General features: G+C 40.9%; 1 protein-coding gene across 1 annotated transcript in view; it reads left to right on the forward strand.

Moving 5' to 3' along the window:
* The window catches only part of thsd7ba (thrombospondin, type I, domain containing 7Ba), a 274,964-nt gene that overhangs the window by 187,122 nt on the left and 63,680 nt on the right, over positions 1 to 24,162 (forward strand). Inside the window, exons 10-13 of the mRNA XM_072443961.1 lie at positions 8,180 to 8,295; positions 9,707 to 9,839; positions 10,305 to 10,408; positions 20,168 to 20,359. Coding sequence (XP_072300062.1) covers positions 8,180 to 8,295; positions 9,707 to 9,839; positions 10,305 to 10,408; positions 20,168 to 20,359 — 545 coding nt within the window. The remainder of the gene's footprint in view (positions 1 to 8,179; positions 8,296 to 9,706; positions 9,840 to 10,304; positions 10,409 to 20,167; positions 20,360 to 24,162) is intronic.

Genomic DNA, 24,162 nt, shown 5'->3' on the forward strand with positions numbered 1-24,162 from the left:
TTTGATGTTTTTCAGTCAGGTTTTAGATCTCATCACAGCACTGAGACTGCTCTTGTCAAGGTGACAAATGACATCCAACTGAACACTGACACGGTCAAAGCCTCAGTCTTAATTCTGTTAGATCTGAGTGCTGCTTTTGACATTGTCGATCATGGGATCCTCTTACAGAGACTAGAGGACTGGGTGGGCATCACTGGCACTGCCCTAAACTGGTTAAGGTCCTATCTGGAAGACAGGAAGTACTTTGTTGAAATTGGTAGCTGTGTCTCAGACCACATGACCCTGACCTGTGGAGTGCCCCAAGGGTCAGTCCTGGGTCCCCTTCTGTTCAACCTCTACATGCTGCCGTTGGGTCAGTTGATACGCAGTGAAAATGTGTCCTATCACAATTATGCAGACGACACTCAGATCTATGTTTCACTATCGGCAGGTGACTATGGACCAGTAGATTCACTCTGTCACTGCATCCAACAGATCAGTGTGTGGATGCAAAACAACTTTCTCCAGCTGAACTCAGACAAGACTGAAATAATCGTTTTTGGCCCACAGAAACAAAGAGAAAGTGTTAGCGGTCACCTCCAGAGTCTCGCTCTAAAACCTACAAACCAAATTAGAAATCTGGGGGTAATAATGGACTCAGACTTGAACTTTAATAGCCACGTCAAATCAATAACATCAGCAGCTTTTTACCATCTAAAACACATTGCCAAAATCAAAAATATAGTGTCAAAACCAGATTTAGAGAGACTTATCCATGCGTTTGTCTCCAGTAGATTAAACTACTGTAACGGCCTGCTCACTGGTCTCTCCAAACGAGCTGTAAAACAGCTGCAGTACATCCAGAACGCTGCTGCTCGGGTCCTGACTAGAACCAGGAAGTACTATCACATTAGTCCTGTTCTCAGGTCTCTGCACTGGCTCCTGTGGCTCAGAGAATAGACTTTAAAGCAGCTCTGCTTGTGTACAAGTCTCTCCATGGCCTAGCACCAAAGTACATCTCAGACATGTTAGTGCCATATGAACCATCTCGGACTCTGAGGACCTCAGGGACCGGCCTCCTGCTGGTGCCCAGAGTCAGGACTAAACATGGACGGCCTCCTGCTGGTGCCAGAGTCAGGACTAAACATGGACGGCCTCCTGCTGGTGCCAGAGTCAGGACTAAACATGGACCGGCCTCCTGCTGGTGCCAGAGTCAGGACTAAACATGGACCGGCCTCCTGCTGGTGCCAGAGTCAGGACTAAACAAGGACCGGCCTCCTGCTGGTGCCAGAGTCAGGACTAAACATGGACCGGCCTCCTGCTGGTGCCAGAGTCAGGACTAAACATGGACCGGCCTCCTGCTGGTGCCAGAGTCAGGACTAAACATGGACCGGCCTCCTGCTGGTGCCAGAGTCAGGACTAAACATGGGGAATCTGTGTTTCAGTTTTATGCAGCTAAAATCTGGAACAGTCTTCCTGAAGATGTGAGACAGGCTTCTTTTGTTTAGCTGCGCATATGACTGAAAGGATTTTTTCTTTGCACTCTTCTCTTTTGATTGTGATTTTATTAGTTTAGACAATCAGTTGGATTGATAATTTTTAATTTAGTTAATTTTATTGTATTTCTGTTTCTGTAATTTCTTTGTGATTTGAATGCATTTCTGCTGTGTGAAGCACTTTGAATTGCCTTGTGTATGAAATGTGCTCTACAAATAAACTTGCCTTGCCTATATTGTTGAAATTGAAAGTCAGGTCTGTGGGGAGGCAAGCTCATTCACAGCAAGAACAGTCACTAACAGTACCAACAATGTACTACTTAAAACATCCAATGAGAAACTTTGTAACATGTTGACAGTTTGAGATAGTTATGTCTTCATCAGCTTTTATGTTCGGTCTGATATGGGAAATATTATGATGTGTGCCACATTTCAACTGTTTATGACAAAGTACATTTTTTCATCCCTTCAATTCAAAACACGTTTGACCCAAAACCCATGTATATCAATAGCAATATATTTCAATGGTAAAACGGAACAATTATAAAACAGTCATTTTAAAGAACATGAAGCCGCAAAGTATGCAGAACATTTTAAATAACATCTCTATGACACAAGTAGGTGCCGAGCCCTGCATTTTGCTTCTTAAGTGAAAAGGTTTTTGCTCATATTTACAAGATAATTAGTTTTCAAAGAGATTAACAACGAATTATAGGCACGTCTTACCCAGGGCAGTTGTGGCTCCAGAGAACCACCGAGGGAGACTGAAGAAGCACCTAACTGTATTATTATAGGTTTTTTACATTCATGTTTTTATGTCTAAATTATATTAGATAGAACAGTTCTCCAAGGTTTAGATCAGTGCAGCCGAGGACTGAAATATGTGGCTGGCAAAGTGTATAGTCAGCTACTGTGATAAAACAATAATGTTTTATGCTTGATTTGGGTCGAAAAATGTATTTTATTCCTGTATTTGATGCCAAACCACTTTGTAAGTCAAGTGAGTGAGGAATGTCTTGGAATGAGAGCGTAATCTCTACAGTGTTCAACAACTGGATAAAATGCTTCCTTTCTTGGAGTCAGTCAGTTAAAACTTCACCTCAAGAACCTAAAGATCACTTTGATCTTTAGGTTTTCCTTTGCAGCATTTATAGCATGGAAATTGAATCTATAAACCAAGGCAATGATGCGGCCCATGTTTTATATAGTTAGTTATGCGGCAGCTGAGTAAAGCCAAGCTGCCAGCGGAGATGATGGTGCAGTTCTCCACGGCCATCACTGAGTCCATCCTCACCTCCTCCATCACAGAGTGGTACGCTGGAGCCACAGCCAGGGACAAACGGAGACTACAGAGCATTGTGAGCTCTGCTGAGAAGATGATCGACCTCAGACTTCCATCTCTGCTTGTCTCCAGGACTCTGGGACGAACAGGTCCGATCATAGCTGACCCTTCTCACCCTGAACACAGACTATTTGAGCCACTCCCCTCAGGCAGGAGGCCACTCCCCTCTGGCAGGAGCCACTCCCTTCAGGCAGGTGGCCACTCCCCTCAGGCAGGAGGCCACTCCCCTCTGGCAGGAGGCCACTCCCCTCAGGCAGGAGGCTACAGACCACAAAAACAGTTTCTTGTATGACAATGGGTAGTGGTATATAGTGATTGCAATTTTAAAAATATGACTACATCTACATGTATGACAATATATGGTAGAATTGTGATGATGGTAATAATGATATAAGACATTTTTGACTCTGTTTGAATGCATACACACACATGCACACACATACACACACATGCACACACATACACACACATGCACACACATACACACACATGCACACACATACACACACATGCACACACATACACACACATGCACACACATACACACACATGCACACACATACACACACATGCACACACATACACACACATGCACACACATACACACACATACACACACATGCACACACATACACACACATACACACACATGCACACACATGCACACACATGCACACACATACACACACATGCACACACATGCACACACATACACACACATGCACACACATACACACACATACACACACATACACACACATGCACACACATGCACACACATGCACACACATACACACACATGCACACACATGCACACACATACACACACATGCACACACATACACACACATGCACACACATACACACACATGCACACACATGCACACACATGCACACACATGCACACACATACACACACATGCACACACATGCACACACATGCACACACACGCACACACACGCACACACATGCACACACATACACACACATACACACACATGCACACACATGCACACACATGCACACACATGCACACACATACACACACATACACACACATGCACACACATGCACACACATACACACACACATGCACATACACACACATACACACACATACACACACATGCACACACATGCACACGCATACACACGCATACACACGCATGCACACGCATGCACACACATACACACACATACACACACATACACACACACATACACACACATACACACACATGCACACACATACACACACATGCACACACATGCACACACATACACACACATACACACACATGCACACACATGCACACACATGCACACACATACACACACATACACACACATGCACACACATGCACACACATACACACACATGCACACACATACACACACATACACACACATACACACACATGCACACACATGCACACACATACACACACATGCACACACATGCACACACATGCACACACATGCACACACATGCACACACATACACACACATACACACACACATACACACACATGCACACACATGCACACACATGCACACACATGCACACACATGCACACACATGCACACACATGCACACACATACACACACATACACACACATGCACACACATACACACACATGCACACACACATACACACACATGCACACACATGCACACACATGCACACACATGCACACACATGCACACACATACACACACATACACACACATGCACACACATGCACACACATGCACACACATGCACACACATACACACACATACACACACATGCACACACATGCACACACATACACACACATGCACACACATACACACACATACACACACATACACACACATGCACACACATGCACACACATACACACACATGCACACACATGCACACACATGCACACACATGCACACACATACACACACATACACACACACATACACACACATGCACACACATGCACACACATGCACACACATGCACACACATGCACACACATGCACACACATGCACACACATACACACACATACACACACATACACACACACATACACACATGCACACACATGCACACACATGCACACACATGCACACACATGCACACACATGCACACACATGCACACACACGTGCACAATCACACCAAGTCTTTTGCTGGTTTTGTTCTTGTTGTCCTCACTATTGTTACTGCTTTGTATTTGTGAATAAAAAAAACATAACCGTTTCTTTCCCTCTGCTGTTGGACTCATGAACACTTAACACCTGCCATTTGAACAATTATTCAACCAATACTATTGTACTTGCACCGTTTCCGACCACCTGTAAAATGTCTGTGTTATAATGATTTTATTATTCATTGTTTTATGTTGCACCTAACGCCAAGTCAAGTTCCTACGTTTGCAAACTGTGTTCACGGACAATGGCGAGTTTATAATACCCCAGAAGGAGGGTGGGTAATATTAATAACATAACTCCACTTTATGTTGAAATTAGAAGTGTAAAGAGTAAAGAGTACTGCTATTGCATGTTACAGTACTGCAGTGGGACAGGGACTATTTAGAGCTAACATTCACGGACTAAACCAATGTGAAAAAACACTGTATAATCAAACAACCACAAACGTCTTAATCTAGTCCTTTCAAATGGTATTGGATTAAGAACAGGAGTGAACAAAAGACCTTGCAACAATGGCCATGTACTGCAATACTTTTTCCTCTTCTTGAGCGTTACAATTTTGACTATTTAACATGTGCATTTCATACGTTTTATTCGGTTTGAAGTAACAGTTTTGGTCTTAGAGGTGTATTGTTAGCATGTATTTCATTTTTCTTTTTTTTTTATTAATACAGTCCTGTAACATTGTCAAAAAATAAAAAAGAGAAAGAAGAAGAGAAAAAAATAATAATAAATAAAATAAAAAGGAAAAGAGTGAGAAAAAAAGAAATTAAAAAAGTGCGGAGTGGGCGGAACCAGAGAAAATACAAAGTGCGTATTGTTTGAGATGACCGTTTTTAGAATAATGCAACCAAATATTAATCTGGCCACATTAAAGCTCTTAATTGAGTTCAAATTTGTTTCATTTTGGATCCAGTCACCAATAAGACATAACAAGTATCTTAAGCGTTTCATTTTGAACAGTTAAATTCTCCCTTAATCTTATGATATTTATTTTCCCTGTGTGTTCATGTGTGCTCAGTGCGCTCTGGTGTGCTTCTGCTGCCAAGTGAGGGGGGGAAAGAGCCCAGGGCAGCGCGGTTTTATGTATCTCGTCTTCTTATACTTTGCCGTACTTTGATCTCATTCCTGTGCCTGCTGTCTTTTTGCACACGGCATGACACGGACCCCTGGCTGTGGCGGTGGAGAGACCTGAGCCGGGTGTTAGGCTGTGGAAGTCACTCACACTAAAGCAAACGCCGCATGCTCGTGTGCTTGTGTCTCGGGGAGGGAGGCTCAATGAAGACATCAAAGTGTATGAAGCTCAACAGAGCACGCTGCATGGTTTAGAATAGTGTGCAATAAATGACTAATCGTATAATAACAAGCTGGTTGTTAATACGATCAATTAAATCAAAGAAGGACTAGATTTTGTAGTTTCTTCAATCAATATTCATTCTTTATTTGCTCTTTTGGCACATTCAGTTTTAAACTATTTGTCATTAATTATATGTGCTATCTAATTAAATTAAAGGTGTAACAAAGGCCAAAGAATAATCATTCAGGGGTGTACTAAGTAACTCGCGTTGCTTGGATTCCACAGTATCTATCTCCGTGGAGACAAGCAGGTGACTCCAACAGGCCAAATTACAGGTCAGATCCGTGGTGAGGCGATCCCGCTGACACTAGGAAAGCGTAATCTACACTTATTATAACTTTTTTAGCATTACTATTTAAAAGAAAAGAAAATATGTTGTACTTTAACAAAAACTGTACTCCTACCTACAGTAATTGAATATTACTAAGTATCACACACATCTTTCCGATCCCATGACAACAGGCCATGTTATTGCACATTCCTTTAAACACAGTTGTTTGTGTCAATGTCACTTTTCAAACAGATTCCGGTAATCATGCAATGTGATCATTTCAAACTTCAGTTTTAATGAGGATAAGTCCTTACCTGCTCTCTCAGCTCTGGTAACGACGTCTTTGCAACAGAAAGTATGATTCATTGGTAAACAGTTTGCATAGCCTCACTTTCCTCGGGTTTAATTAGCAGCGGTGCGGTGGACTTTGATTGATTTTTCAGCTGGAACACTCTGTCTTCGTGGTGGCAACACAACAGCGCTGCAGAACATGCATGGGAGATTAATGCAGTCGCAAGAGTCCAGAGCAGACAGCTTTACCACCCACTAAACACTTGATTTATTTTTTTCCTTTACAAAATAATATCTTCAGCATTTAATTACTTGATGAATTGAAGAAAAATCACTGTAAAGAAATGTTAAAGATGCACTATGTAACTTTTCTGGTGGAGCGTCTGCCGTCTGCTTGTCTCTGGAGAGGACATTGCTTTGCCTTTAGGAGGTACAGGTCAAATCTGTGGAGTTGTGTTGAGCAATAAAATCACAAATTTAAGATTTATTACTTTTTAAATACGTTATCAACCAAATAAAGGTTGAATTATGGTGACAGAACGCGTCAAGATGGATCATTATTGATGAAAAAATAAATCAACAATCGTTTATTCTGTTTTGACACTTTGATTTAATAATGCCATAAAAAGGCCTTTAGACGTGTTTTTTTTAACAATAACAATTATTAAAATACAACTAAAATTGAAGAGTCACACTTAGTCAGTTAATCGTCGCATACAATAATACAATAACATCTCCATGGTGACAAAAAGGTCGCACAAATTGGTTTTACTTATATGTGAAATTAAGTCGTTAATACAAATGATTGATGGTAGATTGCTCTTTCAGATGATGCAAAACACATCAAAATATTGTGCCTCTTTTGAGCAATTCTCTGCCTAAACTAACAGAGAAATTGTTCTGCAAACCCTTCAGGCAATTTTGTGTTAAAATATGAACAAAAAAAAGCTGAATTGGTGCATGGAGCTGAATTTATTTATTTTCCCGGGACAAAATGTGGACCGAGAACAGCAGCGGGAGGTGTGAGAAAACTGTACATTCTTATATTTGTCCAGCTTTGTCCAGGATGTACGAGCCGAGGGGGCAGTGATCAATCTTGTGTTTCTGTGGGGAAGTGTGTGATGTCAAGGGCAGGGCAGCCGTTATGGCGCCGTGTCCTGTTATTGGTGACAGTGTGTGGACATTAATCATTCATCTCCTTGAAGCCAAAAAATGAGAATTTAAGACTAACATTTTCCCAATATTTGCAGGTGCCCCGACTCTGCACGACCTGAAACTGTCCGACCTTGTTTGCTTCCCTGTAAGAAGGACTGCGTTGTGACACCCTTCAGTGAGTGGACACCCTGCCCGGCCAGCTGCGTACCAGGTACAACCAAACAACACCGCAAACAATGAATCATCAGGTGTGAAAAATGGATTTCTTGACGCAAAATATTGTCTTTGCAAAAAGTCAATGGTTAAAAGAAAATTAAGACATTATGATACGCATATTAGCATTTGCTTTTTGACATGTTTTAAAGACCTTTTTAGTGATTGTCAATGGAGCCAGAATGTTGAACATAAAAAACTAAACTAGATGTGTTTTGTATTAAATTGGTTTTATTTTGCTATCTAAAAATGTCTTATTTGATGGTTTTAATTACCTCCTTAATAAAGATGAAAGAAAAGCTATGACCCAAAAAATAAAGGCATCCATTACTATTTTAAACTGTCACTTGCAAAATGGCCCTCACTACCGTTTATAATTATGACTTTTCCCCATGCGAGTTCAATAATTGCATTTATTGTACATTTAACCGTCCATTACGTAAGGGCAACACATCAGGACCAAAATGGCTATTTCATTATTTCTTATGTGCATCAATGAAAAATATGTAATTGTTTTCAAAAGACACAAGCAGCCGACTCGTCTCTGTAAATATGCTGTAGTCCATTGGGTGCACTGATGATGTAATCACTTTCTTAATTGCGCCATTTCCAGTGTTTAGTAATTAGTGCGGAGTAATGAGCCGTGTAGCGTGAGCCAAATGAAGCCATTCCGACACACTGTCCGAAAACAAGAGGAGCTGAGGAGTGGAGGACATCTCGCCACAAGGACGTCCTAATCAGCATCTACTCCACTGCGCTTGTTTAGCCGCTCTCTTCACATCACAGGGCCACACAGTGTCCCTGGCCCTCGCTCTGAGGCACTCGGCTCACATTTCTCCTGGAAAATGTGCTCTTAACTGTCACTTCCTGTTGTGCCAGCGCATAGGAAAAAGCACATGTTGTCGCTGTTGTTAATTATTAAATGAAAAAGATATATATTATTTTTGTTATTTAAAGAAAAATCTGTTTTACCCCAGTTTAGATATATTGTAAAAGCATCAATTTGGGTCAAAATGAGGCCGCAATTAGCTGTCAGCCGTTAATTATAGAACGTTTACTATGGGTAAAACAGGAAGTACGCTATGACGTCGTCGTACTGTACACAAAGTGCTCCTTCTGAAAGTTGTGGAAAGTGCTTACAAACTCATCACGGTTTATATTAAAGATCCTGTGCTGCAAAGACTTTAAAATGAACTAGCTCTGTTTTTCACATTTTTAGACCGTAAAAACTATATTGCAAATAGACTCTTTTTGCTAGAGTCATAAAACCTCTACCTTACATATAACATTTGCACTGAACTTTCCACTGTAAAGAAATGTTCCATCCTCTCTTTATCACTTGCTGTTTCTACTGCTGTGTCCTTTAAACTGTGAATATGCTTTTACGGATTTTGTTTCACATTTTGCAGAAAATGGAAGCGTCGCCGCCCAGTCTCGATACCGCACCATCATTCAGAGGCCGTCTAATGGAGGCCAGGAGTGTCCTGATACACTTTACGAGGAGCGAGAATGTGAAGCGCTTCCTGTTTGTCCAGTTTACAGGTAAAAGCATCATTTGTCACATTGTTCTAGTGTAACTTAATAGAGCACAAAATGGACAAAATGGAGAAAATGAAAGATGGCGTGCCATTAAGCTGTTATTTTAGTCTGCTTTTTTTTCCTTTTTTAATAAAAGTCAGTTAGTGGCGAAGAAGAAAAATAGACAGTTTGGTATCGATTGTTTTGAAACAATATAAAAACAATGGAAAGCACTTTTAACCCCTGAACATCAAGCTTCAGATCAGATTGGGTCAACATGGCGAGATAAAATCAGTGCTTTTTTTGTTTTTTTGTCCATTTCTCGTTGATTCCGGCCAATCAATTGTCAAATCCAAACGGATATCCCTCCGATGAAAGCACAACGAGTACGTGACGTTACCGTTTTACCAGTTGACTCGCAATAACTCTTGGATTGTGCGCAACAGTCTCTTTAACAACTGCACTAACTGCTCCATACGTTTGTGACAGATGGAGGACTCACAAGTGGCACAGCTGCAGCATAGTCCCGGACTCGGTCCGGCGCGGTTTAGCTGGTCCTGGTGAATTCTGCGGAGACGGCCTGGAGACAAGAGGTAAGCAGGTTCTGCTCTCAAATTGGTGGAAGCTGTCACTGTCTGCTTTATTGCCTCTATACGCTTCACGCGGCAATCTATTTACTCTGTTTATTTAATGAGACCTAATAGCCCCTTCACAGCGGTATCTTTAACAAGCAAGTGATTCAAAATAGCAAAGGGGAGACAATTTGTACATAGTCTAACAAGATGCACCTTCTGCCTGCTTCCCCTAATAAGCTCATCACAATAGTGCTTTCCTATTAATGAATGCAACAGGTTTGATGGACACAATTTTTGCCTCTGCAGTGGGTTGAAAGATTAAACAGACATTATAGACAACTGTGGGTGACAACTGTGGGTGACAAGCGGCAAAACAATATCAAGTTTCGGCTGGAATAATGAAGTCGTCGTCCTTGTTTGAGATCGTGTGGCCATTAAGTTCGACTCAGAGACAGCTACGTACCACAAATGAACAATTAAAGACGCCCGTGCACAGGCCCCGGCATAAATAATGTAGGGAAATGAGAACAAAGCCGTGAGTGCAAATTATTCTCAATCAACATGAACCTTTCATAGTTAATGGGAAGACACTAATTAAAATTTTATCAAGACATTATCCTATTTTTCATTTCACTATTATGTAGTCACATTTTTAATATTATGCCGTATATATTGCGTGAGTTTGAATAATGCAAGGTGTGGAAGAATATTTATGCGTATTACCTTTCACGACTTTGGAGAATACAGTTACGTAAAGGATTGTATAATGTCAAAAGGGACTGAGAGTAATGAATCTATCATTTGTGATATGAACTAACAAAATGGTAACTTTCCAATACATCTTTTGCTTTTTGTGTGGCGTAGACAATTGCACTTCTTCTGATATCAGCATTGGCCAAAAATATGAAATAATGAGGAGTTTTGTCAACTTAATTGATAATGATTTACTTTGCATTACACTGTACTGTGTCTTAAAGCGTCACACTGTAGTACAGATCCGAGTGGGGTTCAAATAAATTAGTTATTTTCCTTTGGCTCTTGTGAAAACGAAAGCCAAAAAAACCCGCCATGTCACAGAATATAGAAGAAACCCACATATTCTACTGTCAGCACTTCCCAATGTAGAATTTCCTGTATCCTTGCAGTTTCTAATCATAACCACCAGTCACATATCGTAGTGTATTTAACCTGGGCTGTGACACATAGTACTTGAGTGCAGTGGTGAAGATTGTCCCAGGTCGTTAAAAAGCCACAGTGTTAATTGGATGATATCAAACTCGTTTAGACCGGAGCAAATGTCCCGATAAATCCTAATGTTCTGTCCTGTTTCCTGCTCCAGCCCCGCACGGTGCTGATGGCGGCGTCGCTCTCACGTAGTGCAGTCTCCCCCTGCAATGTGATTATGAATGACATTTCTCAAGTGAATCCCATGACTTTTAGAGAGGACTTGGAAGATTTAGTGTGTGCTGCTCCTAGGTTAAGAGCACGCATCATTGACCTTTACCAACTCCTATTTGAATGAAATTAGAATTTTGCTAAATACCTGTGACATTTGGAAAAGTTAAGTTCAGCCTGAAAAAAGTGCTTGAATAAAGAGTTTGTTCTGGGGTTTACTTTTGCATCGTTTGGTTTGGTGTTAAAAAAAAAGAAAAGACAAACCATGCGTATTATGAGTTTATTAAATATTAGGTGCAAGGAAAAAACGTATAATAATATAAATGATGGTGACAAATGATCGAGAACAACACACAGGTGAACAGAACAACACACACTTGAACAGAACAACACACACGTGAACAGAACAACACACACGTGAACAGAACAACACACACGTGAACAGAACAACACACACTTGAACAGAACAACACACAGGTGAACAGAACAACACACACTTGAACAGAACAACACACACGTGAACAGAACAACACACACGTGAACAGAACAACACACACGTGAACAGAACAACACACACTTGAACAGAACAACACACAGGTGAACAGAACAACACACACTTGAACAGAACAACACACACGTGAACAGAACAACACACACGTGAACAGAACAACACACACGTGAACAGAACAACACACACGTGAACAGAACAACACACACTGGAACAGAACAACACACACGTGAACAGAACAACACACACTTGAACAGAACAACACACACGTGAACAGAACAACACACACGTGAACAGAACAACACACACTTGAACAGAACAACACACACGTGAACAGAACAACACACACGTGAACAGAACAACACACACTGGAACAGAACAACACACACGTGAACAGAACAACACACACTTGAACAGAACAACACGCACGTGAACAGAACAACACACACGTGAACAGAACAACACACACGTGAACAGAACAACACACACGTGAACAGAACAACACACACTGGAACAGAACAACACACACGTGAACAGAACAACACACACTTGAACAGAACAACACACACGTGAACAGAACAACACACACGTGAACAGAACAACACACACTTGAACAGAACAACACACACGTGAACAGAACAACACACACGTGAACAGAACAACACACACTGGAACAGAACAACACACACGTGAACAGAACAACACACACGTGAACAGAACAACACACACGTGAACAGAACAACACACACGTGAACAGAACAACACACACTTGAACAGAACAACACACACTTGAACAGAACAACACACACGTGAACAGAACAACACACACGTGAACAGAACAACACACACTGGAACAGAACAACACACACTGGAACAGAACAACACACACGTGAACAGAACAACACACACGTGAACAGAACAACACACACTGGAACAGAACAACACACACGTGAACAGAACAACACACACTGGAACAGAACAACACACACGTGAACAGAACAACACACACTGGAACAGAACAACACACACTGGAACAGAACAACACACACTGGAACAGAACAACACACACTGGAACAGAACAACACACACGTGAACAGAACAACACACACTGGAACAGAACAACACACACTTGAACAGAACAACACACACGTGAACAGAATAACACACACGTGAACAGAACAACACACACGTGAACAGAACAACACACACTGGAACAGAACAACACACACGTGAACAGAACAACACACACGTGAACAGAACAACACACACTTGAACAGAACAACACACACGTGAACAGAACAACACACACTGGAACAGAACAACACACACGTGAACAGAACAACACACACTTGAACAGAACAACACACACGTGAACAGAACAACACACACTGGAACAGAACAACACACACTGGAACAGAACAACACACACGTGAACAGAACAACACACACTGGAACAGAACAACACACACGTGAACAGAACAACACACACGTGAACAGAACAACACACACGTGAACAGAACAACACACACGTGAACAGAACAACACACACGTGAACAGAACAACACACACGTGAACAGAACAACACACACTGGAACAGAACAACACACACGTGAACAGAACAACACACACTGGAACAGAACAACACACACGTGAACAGAACAACACACACGTGAACAGAACAACACACACTGGAACAGAACAACACACACGTGAACAGAACAACACACACGTGAACAGAACAACACACACGTGAACAGAACAACACACACTGGAACAGAACAACACACACTGGAACAGAACAACACACACGTGAACAGAACAACACACACTGGAACAGAACAACACACACTGGAACAGAACAACACACACTTGAACAGAACAACACACACGTGAACAGAATAACACACACGTGAACAGAACAACACACACGTGAACAGAACAACACACACTGGAACAGAACAACACACACGTGAACAGAACAACACACACGTGAACAGAACAACACACACTTGAACAGAACAACACACACGTGAACAGAACAACACACACTGGAACAGAACAACACACACGTGAACAGAACAACACACACGTGAACAGAACAACACACACGTGAACAGAACAACACACACGTGAACAGAACAACACACACTGGAACAGAACAACACACACGTGAACAGAACAACACACACTGGAACAGAACAACACACACGTGAACAGAACAACACACACTGGAACAGAACAACACACACTGGAACAGAACAACACACACGTGAACAGAACAACACACACGTGAACAGAACAACACACACGTGAACAGAACAACACACACGTGAACAGAACAACACACACTTGAACAGAACAACACACACTGGAACAAAACAACACACACTTCAAAGTGGGACAAGATCCTTCTTTAAAACCCCTTGACAAATACAATAAACCAGAACAAGTGATAAACCAGATCGAGACATAGTTTGTCAAAGTGTTTAAGTATTTGTAGTTTGGTGCTAACTGCTTCACTCCCTCACATTTGTCAACTTTTTGCACAATGAACGTCCTCCACAGAAGCAAAGTATTTCATTTAAAAGTCTTGTGCACAGCGGCGTTGGGAGCAGCGTTGAACAGCAGCCGTCACCCTGACAGTTTCTGCAAACACTCTCGCTCCACATGCAAATGTTGACTGAATAATTAGGGATGACCAACACGGGGCTTATCTGTCCGGCTACAGCGCCACACAACAGCTGCACCTCTCATTGTTCTCATTGTTCTCATTGTTCTCATTGTTCTCATTGTTCTCATTGTTCTCATTAGCAGTGAGCATGTGTAATACTAATGGGTCAACATGGAGGAGAGCAGAGTTTGGCTTTTCAACAACAACACATCGCAGCCTTTTCAATTACGTGCCAATAATATGCTCTTGCGATGAGCTCAGTGTTATATTTCTGTGGACTGAACCGACTCTTTAAAAACAATGGGATGGATTTTATTTTGCTTCGATCAGTGTCACTCCTGTTTTAAGTGTTTTACAGCTCGTTTGGAGAGTTACAGCAGTCTAATCTACTGGAGACAAACGCATGGATAAGTCTCTCTAAATCGCGTTTAGACACTGAAATCTGGTTTATATTTTTGATTTTGGCAATGTTTTTTAGATGGTAAAAAGCTGCTGATGTCATTGATTTGACTTGGTTGTTAAAATTCAAGTCTGAGTCCATTATTACCCCCAGATTTCTAACTTTTAGATTTTAAAGCGGGACTCTGGAGGTGACAGCCAACACTTTCTCTCTGGGTGGTACTTATCACCTTTATAGATTGATAACTGTACCACCTTTATGTAATTGAGAAAGTAATGTGCAGGTATAATGACATGTAATGAAGATAACATGTCTTATGTTGGAGATAAAAGGAGAAAAAACAACGTATAATGCAAGTATGAAGAGTAGGAATGCCACGTGATCTCGCAAGATAAAAAGTATAAAATGATAAAATGAATATGATCTTATGAGATTTTTAAAAATGTTTCTGGTGTGTCATGTATTGAGATTTAAATGATCACCGCTCTCCAGCAAAAACATGCTTAAAGTTTATTGTAAATCAAGCATGCATTTTAACATGTGTTTGTACTGAAAAGCAGTGGACGCCTTGGTAACCTGGCAGCCGCAAACCCAGAGCATGTCTTCTGTCAATAGCTTGCAGCATGTTTGAAATAACAGGCAGAAGTTTGAGCCAGTGCACAAACAGCCAAATGAGCGAATCCACTACAAACTCCAGCTCCTGTTTTTGGAGGAAATACATGTGATTGGATTTGTGTTGGACAGGCGAGCCTAAGCACAAACTTGGCTTGACAAAACGCACCTCCCTGGTAGCCTTGTTTGTTTGGGCTAAAGCTAAAGCTGATTAGCAAGCTGAGGTGACAGTGGGACAGTGCTGACCTGACATGAACCTGCTCAGTGATAAGCAGTGGGACAGAAAGGGCAGCGGTCAAACGATGGACTTAAAAAGATAAGAAAGGGACAGTACTGTGCTTGTGCTATAACTTGAGTATTATATTTATTCAACGTTTTGTAGCTTTTAATCATTATAACATTGTTCCCTCATCAAAAACATGCCCTAACTTGTATTTCCCTGAATTCCGTGTTTGATTAATCCTGTTCAATAAGTCCTCTCACATCTGAAAACACCTGGTTCCAAATATCCCAGATTTATGATATCATACGAGATATGTTGTGCTGTTTTAAGTCAATTTCTGCCGTCGAATCACGTTCATTAGAACTGAATTAGCATGTCCCGGGCTAGCTTTTGTTTAGTTCCCCTCTGCTGCCAGTAGATGGAGTGCAGATATCCAGGTGAGTGCTCCCCTCACAGATATAAAGTGATGTTGATACACGTTTATAGAAAGTGAAAACAGCAATATATAAGATGCACATTTAATGTAAAGTTTGCTTTAAATACCGACTCTCTCCTTTTACCGTTTAATAATGAGGAACCCTATTGCTTTAAATTAACATCTTACATTTACGCTGAGAAAATGTCTTCGCACAAGCATTGCTAATAATATATGTGTAATTTAATTTCCCCCGTATACGCCTAGAACTGGAATAGCTACATTTTTGTTGAGTAAAAGTATTTGAATGTATTGCTTTATTTTCTAACTCATATATTTGAGTTAAACAATTTAGCAAAATGAAAAGAGAGTTGTAGTACCTCAAGTACAATTCAACTCAAGCAGTAGAGGTAAAAATCTTAATTATAATTGCAGTATTTCAGAAACACTTTATTCTTTATCAAGACATTAATAAGGGACAGATACATATTATTTAACATTGAAATAACTAATGACAAGTATGGAAATTAGCAGCTATTAGTTGTTAATAAGTTTACCCTAAAATAAAGTGTTACCATACTTTCTATTTCTGTAACTCATTAACTCTTAACTCATTCTCATTCTGTAACTACTACTACTACTACTACTACTACTACTACTACTACTACTACTACTACTACTACTACTACTACTACTACTACTACTACTACTACTACTACTACTAATTAATTGGTCTTATATGGCACTTTCCAGACCTTCATTGTCTCTTTTGTGCTTTATTCATTCCCTCCGTACTCTGTGGTGGTCAGTTTCATAGCCACAGCTGCCCTGGGGCAAACTGGACCTACAGTAACCACCGTAACTCTTACAGAAGATTTACTCTCAATATCATCATGTGTTGGAGTTATGCAACTTGACCCATTCCAGATAAAGGTGCAAATTCTAATAGTAATCGTTATATATGCAAAATATCTGTCTGTCGATGTTGATGGCAATAGTTTAACCCAAACACCTACATTTCAAAACAAAGCATCAAACCTTTTATTCCTCCCGGTCGTAAGTGCTCCATCAAGGCCGGGTAATAATAGCTATTATCTCTGCTGCATTGACTTTATTGAGACCTCGTATGCAAATGAGCGTCCCACACGTTCTTGGCAAGCGCGCCTGTTTTTGTCAGAGGGCAAAATCTAAAAGTCAAATACAAATCGATAACATGGATTAAAGGCATGTTTGTAGATGAGAGCATCCTCAAAGGCGCCGCGGGGGTTGGGAAGAAAGACAGAGAGAAGTAACAGTAAATTTAAACATAGATCTTTCGTGCGGCTCTCCTTTGCCTTTGTGAGAAACGGTTCAATTCAATAAACCACAGCTGACCATCGGTTGCACCACAGAGTTTCCGAGTGTTGTATTTGTCAGCTGCAAGGGCACGCTGTCCTCACGCCACCTCCTCTTCTGTGGCATGGGTGTTTTTGCAATCGAACCATACAGTTGACTGGGAAATGAAACATTCCGGGCAAAGCAACAAGACTTTCACGGAGACACACGCAGGTGGCGGACGATCCTACAGAAAAAAGTGCAGCCTATCGATTTAGACGCACATGGCATTGTTCATTCATCCAAAAACATGTGTGAAGTTTTGTCCAGTTTTGTGACATATTAGGTAGAGTTCTGAGATCTTCGGCAGACCCGTTCTGAGCATTTCTACCGTCTCACTGCGTTCATTAGCGTTAGAACGTGGGAGGTATGGGCTAGCTTTTGTTTATTTACCCTTTGTAATTTCCACCTGCAGCCAGTAGGTTGTCATGAAAAGTTCAGCAAACAAACCCCGTGAAATAAGAACAACTCTAAAGACAATTTTGTTTAAGATTTTAGTCCTGGTTTTCATTTTGTGCATTTTGTGTATTTTAGCACACACCTTCCGTTGTTTATCGTCTTCACAAACCACCCACGACTTTTGCACATCGCAGCTTATCCATAGAATATTTATTAGATTCAGATTATATGTTTGTCCCATTTTAATTGGGTTTTTGCCTCTTAATAACAGAGAATGTCACTCGTTTGGCAGTAGCTAATGAATTGTGCTCCCTCTCCAGGTCGCCTGTGTTGAGTAAATTCGAGAGCACCTTGCTGCATATATTTGCATCCTAATGACCTTTCCCTGTCGCTGGTGATATCTTAGACATGAAATCTGTGTGCCTTTAAGACTTTGGAGTGTACTTTTATATATTTGCCCATAGTCAACTTCATTAGCATGGCTAGAAGAATGTTTTTGTTTATAAGTGATGCATATGGAGCCGCACCAGACCGGTTTGTTCTGCCACACCGCAGTTGAATTGAAATGTCTAATAAAGAAGTAGCTCCCGGCAGCGGCTTGTGCGGCAATGAGATGAACTACGTATCGCTCATCAAAGATACTCCTGGAGGTAGTAAGTATTGTGCACTTCGAGATGATGAGAGGAATCCAATGTGTGCTGTTATTGCTGCTGTAACGACTGCACTTACAACTACCCTTTGCCCTTTTTTACCCCAACGTCAGCACTGCTGCTACTACTTCGGACTATTACGACCTCTGCAGCTATTAAGGAGCGCTGCAGCCCATACAAATGTGCTATTTTTTACTGGCATTTCCCCTTTTACTTTGCATTATAAAACAGTAACATTTACTAATACTACTACAACTTGTATGGGGTTGTTTGGCCTTTATGGGATGGGGTTATTGCACCGTTTATTGCATTTTACATTGATCCAAGGCCGTGTTTGATTCTCTTGTGTTATTTCCTTGACAATTACAGTGAAATATGTTGAATTCAATTGTACTTAGTTAGCTTAACCATCAAAAGGTATTTAGTCTTAACACCTCAAATAAAAATTAATTACCTTTTCAACGCATCACTTGTTTGCAATACATGGATTAATGTTGTCCGTCAATATGCAATTTCTTTAATAGTGTTACAACAATAGACATGGCAAGTTTACTGTGGTGAATGAACACAGCTTTGCAACACAAACGTTTCTTCCTAATAAATAAACTCTGATCAGGTGTAGCAGAAATAACCCATCTGCTCCTCTGTGTTCTCTGTAATTATTCCTAACATAAACCAACATATGCTGCAGCTTCAGCATCAGGCTGTGAATTTATTTATCTCTACTAGACCTTTGCGTTGTATTAAACGCAGTCAAATGCATAGGTCTTTACGTTGAAAGATGAATCAATAAAATAAATCTATAAAAAATATATTGAAATGTCTTGAAATGTGTTATGGAGAGGATGTTTTTGTGTCTATAGTGTTTAGGTGTGTAAGATGGAACCACAAACATATATTCAGCAGCCGTCTGACTTTTAAATTGTCCGTCTTGCAAAGTCGAATATGGTTTCCAAGTGTTGGTGTCTTAAGCGGTTTCAGGCTCAATAATCAACTCATTTGAAGTTGAATGATGTATTATTTGTGTGCATTTGTAAAACAGAAAAGCACTCAAAGGCCGTTGGAAGTAGCTGTCCCCTGACCTCTGCTAATGTCCTGTATATTAAATGACTGCTCTGTCCTTCTTGCAGGAGTCAGTTGCATCGGAGAGAGTGGGGAGGCGGCTAACATGACCCTCTGCCTGCTGTGGGCCGGACCCTTGCCCCCTCAGACGCGTGGCTGCAGAGTGCCCTGTAAAGACGACTGCTCCTTCACCACATGGTCCAAGTTCACCGAGTGCTCCGGGTGCGGCACCTTCAGGGCCCGCACACGCACACTCACAGGTGGGAACAAGTCATTTTGAGCTGCTTAGACGGCTTCTCTTTGTGTGATCAATCAGATAATATACAGTAGCTATAAAATATATCACACGGTCCAATAAATATTCTGAACACATACAAAAATACACGCAATATATCACTTTTGTCTATTCAGTCAATTTTGTCTATTCAGGGCAGGGGTGTCCAAACTTTTTTCACCAAGGGCCGCATTTTGAAACCTGTATGGAGCACAAACAACCCAATCGAATTTGAAAGTGAATCCTCAAAATGTTGCATTTGACATAGTTTCGATGAGCCTCCACACCTTTAATAATACTTGGAACATTAATAATAGGTTGTTATAACATCAAAATTCTTGAATTTGAACAATTTTACAGTAAAAAGTACTACTTTTTGTTGATTGGACCAAGCTGGAGGGCCGGCAAAAATTGGTCTGAGGGCCGCATTTGGCCCGCGGGCCGTAGTTTGGGCATGCCTGATTTAGGGTAACATCAGGCTACTTTGGACAATCCAGGTGGCATTTAAAATTCTTACTGAGGCCTAAAACAAACGGCCCTATGTCTTTCTTTATTTTAGTTCTCCTGTACTATATGTCTCAATTTCTGTTCTTTGCATTTTTGGTGGCATCTTGAGACATTTCAGAAACGTTGCAGCATGTAAGGCGTTATATGAACTACATACAGTACTTGATCAATATGTACAGCTTGGCAATACTCCAACCAACATTAAAGGTCCAGCACAGATCCACTTTGTACTATACAGGCATTGATCAACTATATATAAAGTGTTCCATCATGTTTGGGTCCACATTCGTAGCCCACCTCTGGCCCTACAGGATCCTGTTAGGCCCAAATTAGGCCCTTTGCAGCCCGTAATCCTTTATTTGGACCTGTAGTATTCTGTTAGGTCTAAATTAGGCCCGGTGCTGCTTGTAATCCATTATTTGGGTGCAGATGGCCAAAAGTGAGTTACATGCTGTGGTTGCAGACCAGGCTGGCTACTATTTGTCTTCATGAATATTTGATCCAGTGCCAGAGGGCTCACAATAAACATAGCCCGTCTCCTTCTATAATACTCTTAGAACTCAAGACTTAGCCCAGAGCTGGTGGATTCTGCTGTTTCTGCATACTCTTGTTCAGTGGGTCATAGCTGTAATGAAAGCAGAATTTCTATGATTGTTTACCTGGCTTTAACGCCGCCGGCTCTATTGGCACAAAGTACATTAATGTGGGTTTTGGAGTTCAGTGTATTAAAGCCAGTGCCAAAGAATATGTTGTCTTCTGCTTCGATAACGCAGAGGCTTAAAATCTTCCTGTCAGAGGTTTGGTACAAGCTAATGCTGCTCAGATTGCTTTCAAACAAGAACATAGGTAATCGTTTTGCAGATTTGTATTGCGCTTGTATGTGCGCTGACAACATGACACGTGTGATTGTGTGTCGACACAAAACGCAAACGTGCAAAAGCCAAATGAATAATTTTCTCTTTTTAAAGCATTTGAGTTCCCTTATGAACCCTTATAGCACATCAAATACACATACAAGTTGTTGATTTCTTTATTCAAATGGAAAATTCAAGTAAACAGTATCAGATGTCAAGCTTGGCATTTGATTAAACGTGTTTGCAAATTGATTGAAAGCTTCTTTTTTTCCCACATCAATGTTTTTTTTTATTACATACATAAACAGTTATTTAAATAGGCTGCCAACATGATTGATGCAAGGAATATATATATATATATATTTATATATATATAACATCACAACTTTCTAGACTACTACTAGTATTTTTTGTCCTGGTTGACATTTCACCCTGGAGAGACTCAGACACAAAAGCAGAAAAGATGTTTTAGCGAACTTTATTGCAAAGTTTATTTGGCGCTCAGACCCCGGTGGAAGGCGTAGCGATCATGGGCACTCCATGATTTGATTGAATTAGATACCTTCCCCCCGGAGCCTGGAGACTGGTGGTGGTAGATGTGGAGAGAATAATAGATGCAGAGGAGGAGCAGGGGAGGTGGTGGGTCGCAGATACGGTTTGAAGCGACTGAGCCATTAACCCGAGCGCTTAAATGCTGCCGCCTGTGCGTTGATTGGAGCGGGGAGGAGTGACTGAGAGCGTTGATTGGGGATGAGGAGCAGGTGTAGGGGCCATGACGCAGACGTCCCCCGTCCTTTTACCAATCCTTCTTGGCCGGGAAAAACTGCATAACCTCTTTGGGATAAGCGCAGAAACCTGGAAGAGTCCATGGTGAAGTGAGGGATCTGACTCTCACAGACGGACAGGCCACGCCCGCTTGAGTGCGATGATGGCGCTGGGGAGAGGGGTCCTTCCATGGAGGCCGACGCAGATTTAGGTTAGGTCTTCCAGGTGAACTTACGCAGGCTTCATTTTTGTGTCTCAAATCCTTTTATTTCTTTGCTTTTCTGCTTTTTAAACCACAAAAAAACAATATACACAAAGAGAGAGCATAGGCATATATACATCGTCCTAAACATGTAGTCTGGCATAGTCATTCCATTTAGTCCAAAGTCTATTAAATACATTTTCAATTAATTTAAAGTTTCCACTCCTACAACGTTGACATTGCAAAATGGACTTTGCAGTAAACTTCAAAATAGCAGTTAAATTATGCTGAAGTGCTGCTTTAATTGCATTAATATGTCGTAGCGGTGGGGAAGGTATTCACAGTTTTTTTTCCATAGTTTACACAGATTCAAATTCTGCTGTCAAGAGCAATAACTTAAAAACAGAATTATGTTTTAGTTAACGCAGTGAGAAATAGCATGGCAGGTGTTATTTGGCTGCTGACAATTTGACATGTTGGTTTTGAGATTGCATATTTCGTGAAGTTATCCTAATTGGGATGAAATCTCTTAGGGTGCACTCTGCCTTGACATGGATGGCATTTACAGAAAGAGCTTGGTTTTCTGTCGATCAATCATGTATTCCTTTCTCCATTTTCAAGATGAACCCTTTTCTGAGCTTTTCCTTGCTTTTCTGATATTTATGTCACTGTGAAGGACGTTTCATCGATTTGCATTTGTGTTTTACTTTGAAATATGCTGTAAAATGCAGTAGATTGAAAAGCAATGTTACACATTTGTGGCAGAGAAATCAATTTTCAACTGTCAGCAAAGATATATGTACGTCCAATGCTCGACATAATTTAATTCTAGATGTTTTAAAGTCTGAGCATATACCGTGTTCCTCTCTGCTTCTGAACAGGGCAAGAAGTTTAAAGTGTGCCAAGTTTAGCTTCACATTAGACGCAAGGGATAAAAGACTAACAATTTACATCAGTGCCATTCACTGCAAAATGATGCTAAGCTTTTACTGAACAATTTGTCGGTACATTTTTTTGTATTTTTTCCCTGGTTCAACTATGGGATGCTGTGGGGTCTTAATGTGTGCGGTCTTTTGCATGGCCTTTCGTTCTCCCCATCAGCCTAAAACATGCACAAGAGACAAAATCAGAAAGGTCTTGACCAAGCCGAGCTCAAGATCTGGAGGTGGTTTCCCCAGTGACATTAAAGGGTGGCTCAAAGTGCTCATTTCCATTCCTGGACCATAAAGTATACCTTAAACTTGTATTAATGGGGATAGTGTTTTATATCTGTAATGGTTGAGAAATGATGCCCCCCTCACTCTCATAGGTTTCACACAATAATATCAGAAAAAACGAAACCATAGGACAACCGTGTGCGACTAGTGTATCTTGGTTGAGTTTTGACAATCAGCGCAATTAGACTGTACACTCAGACGAGCCTGGGATGCTTTGGAGCTTGTGTATGAATGACAACATACA

Source organism: Eucyclogobius newberryi, unplaced genomic scaffold (genome assembly GCF_026437365.1).
Source record: "Eucyclogobius newberryi isolate DKJ021-1_F unplaced genomic scaffold, fEucNew1.0.hap1 SCAF_14, whole genome shotgun sequence".
In the NCBI taxonomy this organism is placed as follows: domain Eukaryota; kingdom Metazoa; phylum Chordata; class Actinopteri; order Gobiiformes; family Gobiidae; genus Eucyclogobius; species Eucyclogobius newberryi.